This window comes from Ruditapes philippinarum, unplaced genomic scaffold, assembly GCF_026571515.1.
Source record: "Ruditapes philippinarum isolate M1 unplaced genomic scaffold, ASM2657151v2 ctg316_1_1_1_1, whole genome shotgun sequence".
In the NCBI taxonomy this organism is placed as follows: Eukaryota; Metazoa; Mollusca; class Bivalvia; order Venerida; family Veneridae; genus Ruditapes; species Ruditapes philippinarum.
This window is the reverse complement of record NW_026855923.1, coordinates 479,564-499,185: the sequence shown is the minus strand read 5'-3', so window position 1 is coordinate 499,185 and position 19,622 is coordinate 479,564. Positions and strand designations below refer to the sequence as shown.

The window sequence follows — 19,622 nt, the reverse complement described above, 5'->3', positions numbered from 1 at the left end:
AGATAAATGTAATAAGGATAAAATCAATAGGATAATCGTTTACAACAGTTCCATTACCTATCCTTATACTCAATTGCAGGTGAACTTTCTTCTTGTAGGAAAATTTTGAAAATGTATAAATGATACGGCCTCAATCTAGACCACAACGATATTCGAAATCCGGGTTTTAGTATTGTCATTAAAACTAAGGGACAAGCTGTTAAACTTAACCCGCAATTTCGTGAAAATAATATCACAATGCACATGCTTTTTACATAAAGTTATTAAATACAAATATAACAACACATTTGTTTACTTGATTTTTACGAATCAAAATAAAACTAATTTACACAACATGAAATTAACTGCTAATAATAACAGCTCCTTCCATAGGCAAAAATAAAAAGCGTTCCATAATAGACGACGCCGCTCACCGGCGTCGCCAATAACCCTCTCTGAGAGAGGTACATGTATGTAGTGTATTATGTACATTAAACTAATTAAATATCCTGAAATGAAAGAATTCATTTTTTTTTAAGTCAGTGAGTTTAACATACACTAAATTTGTGATGTGGCCATTTTAAGACATTTTACTATCCAGTTTTCAGCTTTCAAGAATTCGATCAATTTTAAAGCCAACAGTTTTTTTTTCTTTCTGTTCATTCACTGTTGCATTTCAGATGCCAGTATCTTTGACACCTGTTAGTTTCAATGTAGTACATAAATACAGAAGTTGCCCCATCCCAACTGTATCAAACCTGCATCTCATTTATTTTTTGTCCAGGGTTTGATACTGACTAATAATTCTGATTTTATAGGCAGACTTCTGGCATGACTCAGTTTACAATGATGGCATATACATGTAGGACATACATTTTTGTAAATGAATTATACAGTAAGACAGAGAGAATGATCCTGTTTGAGGCTAGAGGTAAACCCTTTAAGATATAGCCTATTAGCTCAACTGATGATGAGTGGTGGCATGGAAACTGTGGTAAAGGCATCAGACTAGTAATCTTAGCATTGCTTGCTGTTTGGGTTCAAATCCTATCAGGGGCAATCTGTTGTTTCTGTGAGCAAGAAACTTTACGCTCATTGCTTAGTACTGGTTGGTTCCAAGAACAGATTTGAGACTGTTTCAATAAGCTTATTATGAGCTTCCACTTACAAATCAAATTAAATATTAAGTTAACTAACTAATCCAAAGCAAGTGGGTGAAATGGTTGCGCGCTTAACCTAAGTTTAAAATTTAGTTTTTCCCTTTACCCCTGAGAAACCCGATTGGTGCCCCTTTTATAACATAGCTTACACATCATGTATTTATGACATTTATTATGAAAATAAAATTTTACGGAAAGGGATTTCATTAAATTATCAAATGATATGTCCCCCGGGGTCACTCAAAACCCCGAATTGATTGTGCTTGTGGCCCCCCTTTATTTTATATAACCAAAATATTTTGATCTACAATAATTGACAGTGAAGAAATTTCTTCTTTAAAAACTACAATTTTGTTTAAATAAATGAATTAAAAATTGGCTTAAAATTGGAAAAAAAAATACTGAGATTTCTTTTTGGGAAAACTATTAAATAATATATTTTTTATATTAATCCAACTATATATCTTAGAATAATTTTTAGATACTTTTTTTAACTAAATTATATTTAGCACTTTTTTAAATTTTTATTGGTAATAACTTTTAAGCAAAATTTTCCCACGACAACTTTAAAAATTTGTAATCGGACTGAAAATGTATAATTATTTGTAAAAAAAATGGAGGGATTGAAATCTCAACCCTTTACTATTTAACAAAAAATTGCTTTTATTAAAGACTATTCCCCCTCTTTGGGAATAAATCTTCCCACTTACTGTTATCAGACTGAGGCCAGTGGTAACTTTTGTTATCTAAAGGAATGATAACTTAATCGATAAAGTAATGCTAATGATAGTTGTTGAATTTTTAAATTTATTAGAAAAAATTATTTTTGTATAAAGCGGTGTTACAGAAAATTTTAACAAGAATATGCTGTAAAGTAATTTTAATATAAGCCCATGGTAACAGATTCAATAAAACATTTAAACTTTAAAGTGGTATATCATAAATTTGAACTTCCTTTCAGCTACATACAAGTGCATGTAAATTAAATTGATTCAGGTTGGTAATAAAGTATGCACTGTGTTAAATTTTAACAGTATGACAGATATATTATCTCTCCTTAAAGGGGTTTATACAATAGATACAAAAAACTTTAATGTTCACAAAACCAAGACTTTTTGGGAAATAAAAAGTTAGGCATGCAGTTGTAACTTTAAAAATGTTTTAGTTCATTTTTTTTTCATCTTGGAAATCAATATTGAATTGAAAAAGTCCTACAGACTACTGGTAATAATTGAATTTCCCAAGAATTTCCCAAGGCCTTTTCCAGCTAATTTGGGAAAGGGCCTCTGGCATAAATTGGGAAAATTATTCTGAAGTTTGGAAAATTTTAGAAATTCTAAACAGTTGAAAATCTCTAGTGTATGATCGTAAAACATGTCATTTTTTTTAAAGAAACAAGTCAAAACAGTTCAAATCTTTCTCAGAATTTAGAATAGTTTTCTTTGAACTGATGTTGGGATAGCTTTTTGAATTGCAAAAAAGAGGCTGTTTTGGTAAATATTTGGAATGGGGCCTTATTTCAGCAACCCCATGCTATTGTTTTTTTTTCCAATGAATAAGTTATTTCATTACATACAGCTCATTTCGTGCATTTCAGAATAGTTTTGTTCTTTTTCTAAATATTATCTATAAAAAAAAATTAAGTTATGGCTTTTTAAGTTATTATAATGTTGGAAATTGTGCACTTTTAAAAAAGGAAATCTGAATTATTATTTCCACAATCAATAGGAAACGCTCACACATTGATGGAACCAAAACTATTTTGTTTTATTTGACAAAATCAAAGATGGCATCTGAATGTAAACTGTAATGTATTAAACCACCCCATGTTAATTGTTAAAATTAATTATAACTTTCCTTCTTCACTTTAAATACTGAATTTGAGTCATTTTCAGGAATTCAGTCTTCAATTTTCAGGACTTCACAATAATAAGACTTAGACAGTCAAAAATTAAAAACAATACACCAAGACAAGTATGTGAGAAAAGGCATAAGTGAACATGCAATGATATATAATTCATTACTAATTTTGGAGAAAAAAATATAGGATAAAATAAATGTTTTTTTTCAATTAAACAATGATTTAATGTGTCACTAATTGAAACACATTATTATACATTCTTTCACTGTGATTGTACACAAAGATCTACATAATCCCTAAAATATCCAATAAAACGTGCATTAATTAAATAATAAATTAAATATCTATTAAATCATAAATTGATTTTGGGCTAATTAATAATTACAGATCTAATTTTATTTCATTTAAAATTTAAGTTTACAAAATTTAACTGATACAACAATTAATTTTAAATAACGTTTATTTCCTTTATACCTGACATCTGACGAAACTTTTCCTGTTGAAGTTTTTCTTTCCATACTTTATTCCTTACAATAATATATCCCGTGTAACATGATACAATCAAGTAAGAAACCAAGATAGTGTAGGCAACTTTATTAAAAGTTAGTCTCATCTTTTTAGAGAGACATTCTGTAAATCCAAAGTTTCTCGATACATTCCTTTTACTCTACTTTTACAGACAGACCCATTCAAAACAAAGATCATTTAATCAGATTTCTTATCAGTTACCAAACAAACGTCTGGCCTACTCCGTCATGACTAAACTGAAAGTGAAATACACACTTGCCTACACACTTTCCATGGTCACGTGACCATGAAGTAAACACGACAAGATGGCGGCGCCCATGGAAGACGTGTCTTGTGCTCAAAAGCCGACAGAAGACGAAAATAATTGCACAGTTGAGGCAACAGTTGTCACAGGATTTGAAGAAGTAGCTGCAGAGGAAGCTGAGGAAAGGTTTAATACTAAATGCAAAATACTGAGAGGTCGAATTAGCATAAAATGCCCTATTGACAAAGTCGAACAGGTAAATAAGTTTAACAGAAACGGTGTTGATGTAAACATTACCGCGATAAATTAATCTATCGGAGTTATACAGTCTTGTTTAATCTTTATATAGTACAGTACTGAAACTGTAAAGTTTTATTAACATATATATAATTATAGTTGTCAAAGTATATGCATCATTGTCAAAATTTGAAATATGCAGACTGTTTTCCCCCAAAAAGATAATTTTGGGCTAATCAGTAATCTCTATTGATTGTCCCATTATATCATGTCCCAGTTGAAAGCAAGTTTAGATGGTATAAGAAAGTTCTTACCCGAACTGTCTAGCAGTAAAAGCAGGCCTTCTTTACATTGTAATACATAACAGAGGCATATAATTTTAAGACCTGTTCCCAATTGAAATTTCTTTTAAAACCATGCAGTTATCCCAAAAACTCACACCAGGTTTTTATTTTCCTAAATTAACAATTTTAGCCATAATATTTCCCAAAATCAAGAGGCTAAGGCCTCTTCCAAATAAAGAGAGAAAAACCCCAGTTACAGAGGAATATGCAAAATCCTTGGAGGATAAAGGAATCCACTGAGGTGACAAATTAACACATTAACTATCAACAAAATCAACATGATTCATATAATTAGTCATTTTGTCGTAGTATATTATATTCTTGAATTTTAAGTGCACATTTGATAAACATCACCAAATTTGTCATTGTGCTGTTCATTGTCACAGATCTTAGCAGTTCAATAAGCTTACATACCCATTATGTTGTCTATTTTTTGTAAGGAACACTTCCGTCCAATTACCTATCCAATTACCTATCGCTTAACTTTACCTTATTCAGGTAACTGACCTTGGATGTGTGGACAACTGTAGGGTAGTGATGACGCAAGTCGTTGACTTCAAGTTTACACAGGATCAGGTAGATTCTATTGCTTTTTTACCTTTTTGTAAGGCTATCCAGCTAACTCCTAGATGGCGGTTTCTTGTTTACATGTACAATGTCAGTACATTAGAATTTATAATGTTTAGAGAAACATCAAAGAAAAATTCATTCATTGTGCCTGTATTTATGTATTTTCTAGTACTTTATCATTATGAGATTATTATCATTATGAGATTATTAACTTTTATACACCTGAAAAAATTTTGGCATATATATTAAATGTTGAGCACCTGGTCATTTGTCTGTTAGCAGTTTTTGTGTTTGCTGGTCTGCATCTTTTGAACCAGTGGAAGGAAATTGAAACTACTTGGCAGAAATGTTTACCAGGAAGTGCTTGTGTCTTATTTTGTGAAACTACAAAGCCCAGAGCTTAGATGTTTGGCATGTAACATCAATTTATAGATTTATGCAAAAGTTATATACCCTCAGGTCAAACTTGGCCCAGCCCCGGGAGTCACTTGCATTATGTAGACTAAAGTATAGGAAAACACAGTTTATTTTTTTGTGGATAAATACTATCCCTTTATATTTAGCATATAGCATTGCCTAATAGAGTTCTATAAAAGTTTTATGAATCGTGCACCTAGGGTATAAAATGCCACCACTTTGGAGTCATACAATATCATAAGGATATTTCAGACAAAACATTTTTCGGACAAGTTTCTTGATGGGTTTCTCCCTTTATTGAAAGATTACTTTTGTTACTCATATTCAAGCCCTGTCTTTGCAGTGCTGTTATTTGGCATTTTAGACTATAAACAGTAAATTTAGTATAACTTTTTGCTTTGTTAAACATTATTTCTTTAAATAATGTTTAACAATGTCATATCAAAGTTCTCTTAATCCAGGCTAAAAATTAAAAATTGTCTTTTGCTTCCTTTTTCTTTTAATGAGGAATCTCAGATTTTATATCATCTTAAATGAGAACAGTTATTGTTTTTCTAGAATGAAAATCTTCAAAGACTAAGAAATCTTGTTGGCTCTGTTGACTGGCCATCAGGTTTGAAAATTTGGCGGAAATTCTTCAGTTTTGAGCATGCTGTAGCAGATTACCCTGATGAAATAACAACTGACTTTGGAGAGGTTGTAATCCCTCCTCCAAGACAAACCAGTCCTGGGGAAAAACTCTCTAGAAGAGCAAAGAAAAGAAACAAACGAAATAAGAGATTTGAAAATAGACGTGAAGAAAGAGACAAAAAGCAGTCACATGTTTGTGCTGATGAAAATGAATCAAAAACTGAATTAGAAATAGATAAAGCATGTTCAGATAAGAATGATAAAATTGATGAAGTCATTGAACCTTCACATACAGAAGAAATTGAAAACTTAGAAATTGTTGCAAAAAAACCAAGGGTTAGAGAAAACCCATGGAATCCTATGATGCCTTCATTCAGAGTGACTTGTCACAGGGTGGGCAATAATCATAACTTTGATTCTATGACCGCTGCTTCAAACTTTGGTGGTGCTATTTATAGATATTTTGGTTGGAATGTTAAGCTGACAGAGTTTGATATTGAGGTAATTCTTGGAATAGATGATAACGATGTTACTGTGTCACTAGGATTGACAAAGGAAAGTCTACATCGAAGAAATATATCACATTTCGGACCAACCACACTCAGACCTACCATTGCTTACGGCATGCTCAGGTAATGAAATGTTAGGCGATCTTTACCTTAAATTGGAACTTAAACATTTATGATTACATAAATTGTACAATGTATTTATAGAAAAATAAAAGGTTGTTATTGCTACGCTGAAAATGATAATTATGTTCATATTAAAGGAACTCCACTGAGGTTTAAAAGCCTAAAAGCATAACATTTGAATTACTTACATAAATGAGCTGGGGCACTTTAAACAGAAATATATGCAAAATAGTGTAGAAACATACTTTTAAAAAAAATTGAAAATCATATTTTTATGTTTTTCTTAGCCCCATTTAAGTGAAAAGTGTTTAAACACTTTTCATTTTGGGTCATTTTTTTAAGTTTGAAAAATTATTCTGGAAAAACAAAGTGTGCGAATGATCTGAAAGTTTGCACAAAGATTAGTGGTCTAAACCTACATCAAATAGTACATTTATCTGGAAAAAATATTTCCAGTCCCATCATGTCAGAAAACCTCAGTGGAGTCCCTTTAATCTATTAGGCTGAATATGATTCTTTAATATTATTGGACAGAAAGAAAATGTTATCTTCAGGTTTTGAAGCAGTCTAGTAATGTCTGATGAGTTTCAGACCAGGTGTCCAGTATGATTATATTTAGCAAAAGAAAGATCTTGCAAATGGGTTTGAACAACTAAATTGTCTCACTTATTAAGTTTCAGGCATTCTTCTAAGTACAGTCATAGTTTGGCAAAGTCTGTAGGATGAGACATTTAAAAATAAAATGTTTGATAATTGTTCACATTAGGTTAATAAAATTATAAATGTAATCTTGTTCTCATTATATTTGTAGGTTGTGTGATATAAAGAAAGGAGATGTTGTGTGTGACCCTATGTGTGGTACTGGAAGCATACCATTACAGGTACATATGAGTCGCGTCAAATGAAACCTTCAACCTTAGCAAATGAAACCTTCAACTTGAAAACCTATATGAGCCGCGTCAGGACAAAACTAGCATAGTGCGTTTGCGACCAGCATGGATCCAGACCAGCCTGTGCATTTGCGCAGTCTGATCAGGATCCATGCTGTTCGCTTACCAACTCTATTACAAGTAGAGAAACTGATAGCGAACAGCATGGATCCTGAACAGACTGTGCGGATGCGCAGGCTAGTCTGGATCCATGCTGGTCGCAAACACACTATGTTGGTTTTGTTGTGACGCGGCTCATTTAGGTTTTCAAGTTGAAGGTTTCATTTGCTAAGGTAGTATTGTTCTTTGTCTTTATTTCAAATAAGTATTGTAGGGCTACTTAGGTAGGTATTGGGGGGAGGGGGGACTAAACATTGCCTTTGATTGAAATATTACAATGGAAAAGATAAACAAATTAGTCACATGTAATAGAAATACTAATACTAGCACAAATGTATAACATGTAAGTTTCATGGATTTCTATAAAAATTAATTCAAATCAATTTGACAGGGTGCTTCCCGTTGGCCATACAGTTTCAACTTAGCTGGTGAGATAGGCAAACGTGCTTTACAAAGATGTTATGGAAACATTCAGGATTTAGATGAAAAAAGGAAACAAGAAAACATGTAAGTATTATTTTAACCACCTAGAGAATTTATGATGATATAAGAAATTAGTTATAAATATAATCAACTGCCGGGATATGACAAATTATGTTTAAGATTGGCTTAACAAACAGAAAAATAAACATACACTGTACAAACAAAACAGATGGCCTTAGTGAATTTTTATGCCCCCGCCATATAATGGCTGGGGCATATAGTGTTTTGTGTTATCCTGTTCCGTCATTCCTTCATTACGGTCATTCTGTCATTCCGTCATCATCAGTTTCCGTTCATTATCTTAGTCATGATTGCACACATTCAACTCAAATTTGACATATGGATATGTCATGACAAAATACAGGACTGGTCAAGTTCGAATTTGGTCATGGTTCAATGATTTCTGGCAGAGTTATGCCCCTTTTACTTTGAAAATAATATAAAATTTTCAGTTTCCTCTCATTATCTCCCTTACGGTATTACACTTTCAACTCAAACTTGACATATGGATACGTCAAAGGAATGCGCAGGTCAAGTTTGAATTTGGTCATGGTTCAATGATTTTTGTCAGAGTAATGTCCCTTTCACTTTGAAAATAATATGAAATTTCCAGTTTCTGTTCATTATCTCCCCAAAAGTATTACACATTCAACTCAAATTTGACATATTGATACGTCAAAGGAATGCGCAGGTCAAGTTTGAATTTGGTCATGGTTTGATGATTTTTGACAGTGACGACACATTTCTAGTTGTTTTTGGCTTATAATGTGACTTTTCATCAGTAAACAGTAAAAGAGGAGTGGTAGTGGCATGGTCATGTGGTTACACAAGTACATGTAATCTAAGGATGGCTAGTCACTCGGGTTCAAACCCTTTCATGGGCAAGTTGTTCAGCAGGAAACTTTACACTCATTGTTCAGTATTGGTTGATTCTAAGAAAGGACTTGGGAGTGTGTCTTTAAGCTTATAGCTTCTTACACAAAAAGAAGGCAAGTGATTTGAAACCATTTGACCTTAATCATTCTATCATTGACCTCTTAGTCTAAACACAGATGATATTGTCTTACTTTTTTATCTGAAATTGATCATGATAAAAATTTTGCTTAGATTCTGTAGTGGTATAATTTGTATTACATTTGTGCTACATAATAAATAGCGTTGGAAAGTCCAAAATTTCTAGATTTTGGTCTTGAACATTAAAAGATATGAGCCCAGTGGGATGAAGGAATGTCTAGTTCACCATCATTTCCATTTGGAAAGAATTGTGGAAGAAAATAAAGTATATTATGTAACTGGGTAAAATGGGAGAAAGTCTTCAGATATATTTTTAGAGACTTTTGACGAGCCTGTTACTAATTTCATTTGTTTCCCTGGCTTTTAGAGTGTAATTCATGCATTCAGTGTATAAATTGAGTAATGAATACTGACACTGTACCAGTTAGGCTCAGACATGGATTATGCACTACAAGATAAAGTGTTAACAAATGCATGTAAATTGGAGGAATATTCCTACAGAAATAGATACATTGATAATGTAAACTTTAAAAAAAAATGCCTCGCATTGGAATGATAAATGTTAGGATGTTGCACTTTTATATTATCTCTCATGAACAGACAAATAAAAGTCTCAAATAAAGTCTGCAATATTTTCATATTATATTGTTGTTTTCATTGTTATAGAGGGGTCTCCTTTCCCAGATAATAATATTGAAAAGTTTTAAAGGAACTCCATTGACGTTAAAAAGCCAAAAAAAAAACAAAACATAAAATTTTATTTTATTTCAAAGATCAAGGTAAGTACTTGAAATGGAAAAATCTGCAAAGGATGATAAAGAAATAAACTCAGAATTAGATTGAAAATTGGTAGTAAGTGCAATAAATCTTAGCTTGATTTAAGTGAAAAGTGTTGCAAAGCTTTAGCTTTTCATTTTTGTGTCATTTTGCACAATAAAAATAATTATCCTGGAAAAACAGGTTGAGGTCAAACATGCATCAAATGGTACAAATATGTTGGAAAAATATTTTAAGCCCCCTACATGTCAAAAGACATCAATGGAGTCCCATAAATATTAACGTTTTGATTAAGATTAATATAATACTATAACTTTGAAAACAGTATAGAAATGTCTAAAGTCTTAGATCATAGTCCATGAACCTTTCTGGTGTAGTTTTTTGAACTTTTTTAATGAATTAAGTCACTAAAAATCGACTTGGCTATGCGACCATTATACATGTAAAAGTAGGCTGGAATGCAAATGTGGGTCCAACCAAGTTCTTAACTCTTGACTGCATAATGCTTTTATCAAAAGACATTAACAATGGATAGTTCATTAACAATGGATAGTTTCCAATTACAAGTAGGACTTGCCCATGATTTTACTATTAGAAATGGGAAACATGTTATATAACCAAATTGGAGACAGGGCGAGCATAATATTGTTTTATTCAACAAGTTCAATAAATTTAGTATTGAATCTACACGAATATAATATTCTTTTTATCACATATATAGAATAAGAACGATAAACTGTTAAAATGAGTCATTTTTCATTGACGCGCCTATAGTGTAACGCTAACATAAGCGCTTTAACGCTATGTTTCTATATAGCGCAAATGACGTGACGTCAAAGTGTTATTACACTAGTGTAATATCATTTTTAGCTCGACTATACGAAGTATATGGAGAGCTTTCCTACTCGCCCCGGCGTCGGCGTCCGCGTCCAGATTTTAGATTAAAGTTTTGGTGCAGTAAAATATTTTTCACTATAACTTTGTCATTTCTTAAGGTATCAACTTCAAACTTCAATGATATGTTCCTTATCATCAACCACATCTTATGTGACAAGGTTCATAACTCTAGCACCAATATTTTCAGATTTATCTCCCCTTGAACTTAGAATTTTCCTTAAAAAATACTATTTTTTACTGATACTTCTTTATTTCTTAAGGGATCAACCTAATACTTCAAATATATTAGGGCTGGATCAATATACCGGTAAATCGGTATTTATCGATTTTCCGTTTTTCAATACGGTACGGTTATCGGGTTTTAGCTATACCGATACAAAGGGAGACAACCTAATAATTCTGTAACTTATAAACATGATGGCTTTACATTAAAATTATCGTCTTTAAAATGTCAGCACAAACGTCAAAAGTGTGGAATTTTCTCTAAAGTAAATGTTAAGAAGGCCCTCAGCAATATCTGAAAGGCTGCATTGATTAGTTCAGGTGGAACAAAGAATGTGTCAATACACAAAATGACGGATAAATCCGTGACAAAATTTATCTGGCCATTCAATCTCATATTTCTTACACTGGTAAAAAATAATTTCAGGTCGGCAGAAGTATGTATTAGACCAAACATTTACTTGTAATTTAATCAAACACATCTTGTTAACACATAAATCCTACAAATTTATTGATTTTCCAAGATGTAGTTTGCTAACTAAATAAATGTGACTGCGCGAAGACGTAGCTATAAAACATCGTTTCCCGGTACGTTACGGATTACGACACCGCAACATCATTCCTATATTTATATTTTTATTGTAATTTTACCGTTTAAGATAGAAAAAACATGATTTGTTAGAAAAATTTTCAATGTTCCAATACTTTCTCAGCGTATATATTTCAAATTCTACAAAAATTTGATTTTATTATAAAGATCTTATAATTTAGAACAGTTGACTTGTAGACAGTACTAGACTCCTGTCATAAAAAATATTGATGTTTTAATTATTTTCTGTGTTAACTTTTCCTAGTATTTACATAATTATATTTTTGCATTGAATTATTTCTCTACAAAGCTTTTTTTTTCAAAATAATTGTTATATAAAATTCTAACAAGAGCCATGTCAACATGGCCATCCCCCGCCGAATGTGTTTGCTCATTGGAAGAATGTATATGTAGTAGAGCAGAATAATTCCATTTTAAGAGGTCTTTTGGTAATGAAAACTGATGGCTATAGTGATTACAGATTTGAAACCTATGCTGAAAATAACAAAGGGCAATTACTGAAAAATAATGCAGGGTAGGTCATCATTCTTGTGTGCTGCATCCCTCCTCAGTAAAATCTATTCACCTATGAAGTTTCAAGTTGATACCTCAAATACTTTTTGAGAAAAAAATTGAATTGAAAAATTAAGTATGAAAAAGAACAAAGGGCAATAACTCAAAAATTATAAAAGGTAGAGTTATCATTCTTGTACAGTGCACACCTCCTGAGTGAGATCTATGCACCTATGAAGTTTCATTTTAATATCTCAAAGGCCTTTTGAGTTATGCTCTGGACAAAAATTAATTTTTGAAAAATAACAAAGGGCAATAACTCAAAAATAATGCAGGGTAGATTTATCATTCTTAAGCACTGCACTCCTCCTCAATGAGATCCATCCACCATTGAAGTTTCAAGTTGATACCTCAAATACTTTTTGAGATAAGCTCTGGACAAAATAGCATGAAAAAAAAAACAAAGGGCAATAACTCAAAAATTGTATAGGGAAGAGTTATCATTCTTGCGCACAACATTCCTCCTCAATAAGATCTATCCACCTATGACATTTCATGTTGATATCTCAAACACTTTTTGAGTTATGCTCCACTCAGGTGAAAAATAAGGTATGAAAAATAACAAAGGGCAATAACTCAAAAATTATGAAAGGTAGAGTTATCATTCTTGTGCACTGCACACCTCCTGAGTGAGATCTATGCACCTATGAAGTTTCATGTTAATATCTCATAGGCTTTTGGAGTTATGCTCTGGACAAAAATCAATTTTGAAAAATAACAAAGGGCAATAACTCAAAAATCATGCAAGGTAGAGTTATCATTCTTGTGCACTGCACTCCTCCTCAATGAGTTCTATCCACCTATGAAGTTTCAAGTTGATAACTCAAATACTTTTAGAGATATGCTCCGGACAAAAATGTCGGACGGAAGGACGGACGGAAGGACGGAAGGTCGGACGGACGGAGACTATTTCTATATCCTCCGCCGAAAATTTTCGGCGGGGGATAAAAAAAGGGGCCATCATGTCATTTTCAAAATATTATCTCAAATGTACTAATTAAGGTACCTATGCACCGGCTCTGTATTATATATCATCATTAACAAAGTCAAAATCTAAAACAGAAATAAGAAAGATTCAATAATTTCACCAGGGAATCTATGAAATGTAAATAGTACTTTTAATAAGTACATCCTAACAATGAAGCATCATTGTACTGTATCGTCAATACGTATTGTGTATCGTTGGTCTGTATCGCAATACGTATCGTATCGAAAATTTCTGATCAATACCCAGCCCTAAAATATATATACCTTATCATCATCCCCATCTTATGTGACAAGGTTCATAACTCTAGCACCAATATTTTCAGATTTATCTCCCCTTGAACTTAGAATTTTCCTCAAAAAATACTATTTCTTACTGTTTCTTCTTTATTTCTTAAGGGATCGACCTCATACTTCAAATATATTTACGTTATCATCATCCCCATCTTATGTGACAAGGTTCATAACTCTAGCACCAATATTTTCAGATTTATCTCCCTTTTAACTTAGAATTTTCCTCAAAAAATATTATTTTTTACTGTAACTTATTTATTTCTAAAGGGATCAACTTCATACTTCAAATATATTTACGTAATCATCATCCACATCTTATGTGACAAGGTTCATAACTCTAGCACCAATATTGCAAGAATTATCTCCCCATAAACTTAGATTTATTTACTAGAAAAATGTTATTTTTTATTTTAACTTTTTTATTTTTAAAGGTATCTACCTCAAACTTCAAATACTTATACCTTATCATTAATTACATTTTATGTGACAATGTTCATAACTCTTGAAGCAATATTTACAGATTTATCTCTCTTTGAACTTAGGATTTTCTTTAAGAAATATAATAACTTCTTTACTTTTTAAGGTATCTACTTCAAACTTCAAATATATATTTCTTATCATTACACAAATGTTGTGTGGCAAGATCCATAACTCTAGCATGACTATTTCTATAATTATTCCCCTTGATCTTGGAATTAATGTTAACAAATGCTATTTTTTTACTATAACTTAATACGTAATTATACATAATTGATTTTTCTTTCATAGTTTTGTCCTTACTGCGTCCAGTATTTTATTAGTCGAGCTTCGCTGTCTCCTGTGACAGCTCTTGTTATTAAATGGCTTTATTACACTCCTGCGCCGCGGTTTATGTGATAAAGCTTTATATATACCTTTTAAACATTTAATGGACTGTCTGAGACTCAGAGATGGGCAAATGCATTACACAAATATAACAGGTCAATGGTAAAATACTTGGGTTTATTGTTTACACTAGCTGAAAATGTTGTTGTTGTTTTTATATGAATATATTGTTACAGTTATATAGAAATAAAATTTCTCTTCACTGACAGGTCATCAATGTTACTGGATGCTGTAAGATGGGATGTTTGTAATCTACCAATGAGGGATCAGTCTGTAGATGCATTTGTAACTGATCTTGTAAGTGTATGATAAATGTATTCTCAAAATGCATTAAGTTTTCTGAATTATATTGAGCAGACTGGTATATATGATGAGGTATAGAATATATACTATTTGGACTTGGAGTGCCTAAAATTGTCTCCCCTGTTTATATCATTTGAAATTTAATGTTCAGATTCCTCTTATTGCTACAATAAGATATGTAAAAACTTTAAAGTTTTAAAGAATATATGAGTAGTACTTTTGTTCCAAATTGAAAAATATGTCAATTAACAAACCCGCTTAACATGTGCTGTTTTGTAAATTATAAATTTGTTTAATGTACCAAATCTAGTGGTATATAAAATCATTTTGAAAATGGTCACTATAAAAATGGCTTATATAAAATTTTGTACTTCCTTAAGTCTTTCAGATAATTTAATATTAATGTGATTTTGGAATATCTCCATTGAAAACTGTAAAATGAAAAAGCAGAAAAATATATAGTGTATATGCCACCTCAAGGAAAGGACTATTATAATGCTTGTACATTGTATAACTGTTGGTCCAACTTTAAATGGGTATATCACAAATATACAATAAAATATTATTGAACTATATCTTATTAAATAGTAATTAATGAGTAACTGTTTTAAAGAGTGTTTGAATTTTAGTAAACAGTGCAAAACTTTCTCTTTGATGTAGCAAAGGAAGCAAAGGCTTAATTTTGTTTCCTTTAAGACTGATCTCCTGCAGCTTTGACAGGTTTCAATGTATGCTAGCTTTAATGTTTTACATTTCCCATAGTTTTTCATAACAATTTGGCTTAAGGTAATGATTTTAATGCTATTAATGCTGCATATCTCTAACTATCATTACATACTGATAACAAGAAATTTACATTCATTGCTAGGGGCGTCTGTGGCCGAGTGGTTAAGGTTGTTGACTTCAAACCACTTGCCCCTCACCGCTGTGGGTTCGAATCCGGACAGGGACTTTGGATTCTTTCATGTGAGGAAGCTATCCAGCTAGCTTACGGAACGTTTGTGGTTCTACTCGGATGCCCGTTTGTGCCTGAAATAATGCACGGAAGGGCACCTGAGGTCTTCCTCCACCAATAAAGCTGGAACATTGCAAAATGACCTATACTGTGTCGATGTGACATAACCCCCCCCCCCCCAAAAAAAAACCAAACAAAAAACATTCTTTGCTTAGTACTTGTTGGTTCCAGGAAGGAATTTGAGAGTGTTTCAGTAAGATTATAGCTTCCAACATAATCAAACTAAAATAAATTTGTATAAGCTAAACTAAACTAAATATAGGATTACCATCTATTTTCACATTTCAGCCCTTTGGTGTAAGAATGGGTAGCAAGGTCAATAACTGGACTCTATATCCTGGAGCTTTGTTTGAGATGGCAAGAGTTGTCAAACCTGGGGGTCGATGTTGCCTCCTGACAGAGGATAAAAAATGCATGGTGAAGGTCAGTTATCATGTAACAGTGTCTTGTTTAGTTTAATAATGCGGTCAATGCTTAGTGCTCATTGATAGCTCTGTTATGATATAAAAAACAGAGGTTGTGATATTTAAAAAAAACCAGAGGTTTCATGATGAACCTCTTTCTAGGTTCTTTAAAACGTAATGAAAATAGTGATTTAAAAGGAAGTTTATTTTAAACAATTTATTAGCGGAAATGATTATACAAACTGTATTATAAAAGGCTACTTTCTAATAGAAATTTTCTTTAAAATTATGAAGTTTTCCCAAATATCAAAACATACACTAGCTTTTTACATTCCTTAATCAGCAATTTAAGAAATAATTCTTACCATAATCACGGGACTAAGGCCTCTTCCCAATTAAAAGAGAAAAATCCCTGATGTCAGACAAACTAGAAGTAGGAGTTTTAACATGGGACAAGACTTGATGTGTTTACATACTTGGTTCAAGTGCATGTGTCATAATCATCACCTTAATGAATGGGCATATTCAAAAATTTCAAAATTACATACAAACCCTATTTGCCTGGACAAAATATAGGGGAGCATTATAATTTTTCATGACTTGGCCGCCAGCTTGAACAACCGCTTCAAGTTCTGGTCCTTGTATAAGACAGAATTGTTTTAGGTTTTAAGTATTATAAGTTTGTATAAGACATCAAAATTTTTTTAGACTATGTTGTGATCTGGTTGATGAAGATATGTCTTACTTTTCACATGGTTTATGTGGAGAAGTTGGCAAGTACTTGTAGAGAAACAGATTAGTACTTTTCAGTATCTTATTAGATATGGTTAACATCCTACAGATATTTGTATATGACCGGGATGACATCAAAACTGATGTTACCGGTACTTAAAAACGATCTTTGTTATTTACCAAGTACCCCAGTAAAATAGTGTTTTAGGTGAAACTAGAATTACAGTTTGAATATGTGAACAAAAGTAAAATCATTATTTTGATGGTCTTTAGGGGTTAATGTTAATATATTTTTTTCTTTTTAAGTACAATTTCAATATTGATTTATAAAATGCTGTTACTTTATACACCACTTTCATTCCATAGATAGAGTGCTTCAGGAAACAGTGTATAGGAAACATTTCTTGTAATTAAAAGGACATATCAAACAATAAATCAAATGTTGATTTGAATAAGACTTGATGTTAGGTAGATATTAAGAAAATTATTTAAAAGTACCCTGTCTGTTACAGATCACAATTTGCACAGAAAAGCAGTACAAAACATTTCCTACTGTCTCTAAAATCAATATTTCAGTCTGGTATTTCCATTTGTTTTATTTATTTTTCCACTTATTTGAACACTTCCAATTTAACTTTACATTTATTTCCTTATATTTTGAGCTCTTGATAATTGTGGAATTACAAATCTTAAAAATAAAAAGGCTTTTATCTTTGATTTAAGCTGTTGCTTGGCAACCATTTTGATATATATTTTTTTTCCAGACATTATTGTATATTGGAAAGTATTGGAAGAGGACGAAGACTCTAGGAGTAAATATTGGAGGCCTAGCTGGAGGTATTTACGTCCTGATGCGAACAGTTGAACCCTTCGACAAAAATGTCAACAGAGATATATTTGCTGCGAAAGGGAAAAAGGGAGATAAGTTTCAGATTCCACCAAGTCCAGACAGCAATAGAGAAGATAACTGATGCCAATTGTGAACTTTGACTATAAAGTGATTGGCAAAAATGTAATAAAAAAAGCCAATGAAAATGTGTATCATCATGAACAAAGTAAAACATACTATAAATTCCTATGTTGCTCGACAAGTCAGTTTTGGTGTTTGCCTTTATTTGCAAAAATAAATAAAAAATGAGCTGCGTCACGACAAAACCAACATAATGGGTTTGCGGCCAGCATGGATCCAGACCAGCCTGCGCATCCGCGCAGTCTGATCAGGATCCATGCTGTTCTCTATCAGTTTCTCTACTTGCTATAGGTTTTGTAAGCGAACAGCATGGATCCTGATTAGACTGAGCGGATGCATAGGCTGGTCTGGATCCCAGCTGGTCGCAAACCCATTATGTTGGTTTTGTCATGATGCGGCTCAAATTAAGTTATTGGTAATGGAAAATACAAACTTTGACAGATATGATAATTTGCTTATTATTAAGAGCACAAATTTCTTAAATTGATAAATTCAAAACTTGGTAACAATGAATTTTTACTTTAACAAAATAAAACTGATTTTCCTCATGCTGACTTTATACATTTCTTTCTTGCATTGTAAAAAATGTATTTCATTTTGAGAAAAACAAAACAACGTGTAAAGATAATGTGCTGATTCTTTATAATAATTTTTAAGGCTAACATAAAGTAGTCATGATGTACAGCTTACAAAAACTGCCCCATCAAGTTATGAATGTTTATAATGTAAAACATAGTTCTTTTAATCTAGGTTATTTGCTTTAAGGTCACATGCAGAGATATAAACGTGCACATTTCCCTTAAAGGGAGTCCACTGAGGTTTTTAAACATGATGGGACTATAAATAATTTTTCTGGATTAATGTTCCATTTGATGTAGGTCTAGACTAAAACTTGTGTGCAAAAATTCAGATCATTCATTCACTCAAAAATGTGTGTTATATAATTGCAAAGAATAGAATAAATAACATTGTTACATAATTACTAAAACAAAACAGAAACAAAAAAACAACAGCATTTACATTGATTTGCCAAATCAATCTTTCCAATGTAAAAAGTCCCCCTCATCATTACTGCCATCAAGATTTCATATTTCTAATGTCACGTTGTTGTATTTAATTCTGAGAGCATTTGATAATAATGTGAGATAACCACTAGACCTGCAGACCAATATTTTATATCCCTGTATAAAACACTGCTTTACAACATTTGTGGCTGTCATATCACTCGGTGATCATGTATTTATGTGCTGAATGTGACTTTAATACACTTTTACATCAAGTAATTTCAAGTAAAAAAAACAAACTTTTTTATTATTTTGTCAGATTTATTATTTAATATTAGAATGGAATTATATAAAACATTGAAGTGATCTCACTAAATTTCAGTTTTGATGCTATCTACATTGTTTAGTATAAAATTGAATGTTTTTTTACGCCGTGTAACATCAATATTGAATTATATAAAGATTAAGGCGATCTCACTTTAATTATTTTCATATTGCAATGTCATTGTTGCGAAACTTTATATATTTGTTTGGTTTTAATCTGATATTTGCCATAACAGCATTTATAAATTAACTTTAAACAGATAAAATCCAGTGGAATATTGGCTTTTATTTGGAATGGGAAATAATCCTATAGGGAATAAGATAGTGCTTGTAAAAATAAAGAGTTACCTCTCTTAGATCATAATCGGTAAATAACATATACATGTAAATTTGTCATGATTTAAATAAAATTAAACTTTATTCAATTTATACACAATATATTTGTGATTAAACAATGGCTTTAGACCCTTCCTGGAAAGAATGTTGATAGTTGTAAACTGTAACTCAAAAAGTTTGTGTCTA

General features: G+C 31.8%; 1 protein-coding gene across 1 annotated transcript; it reads left to right on the top strand.

The window, feature by feature from the left end:
* Nucleotides 1-3,474: 3,474 nt before the first annotated feature.
* Nucleotides 3,475-17,893, top strand: LOC132744842 (tRNA (guanine(6)-N2)-methyltransferase THUMP3-like; the record flags this gene model as incomplete). Its single annotated transcript, XM_060733632.1, is given in 8 exon segments — nucleotides 3,475-4,028; nucleotides 4,852-4,929; nucleotides 5,899-6,602; nucleotides 7,414-7,483; nucleotides 8,043-8,158; nucleotides 14,558-14,645; nucleotides 15,955-16,089; nucleotides 17,567-17,893. Coding segments are annotated over 8 exon segments (1,593 nt in total). The 3' UTR covers nucleotides 17,774-17,893.
* Nucleotides 17,894-19,622: the final 1,729 nt, after the last annotated feature.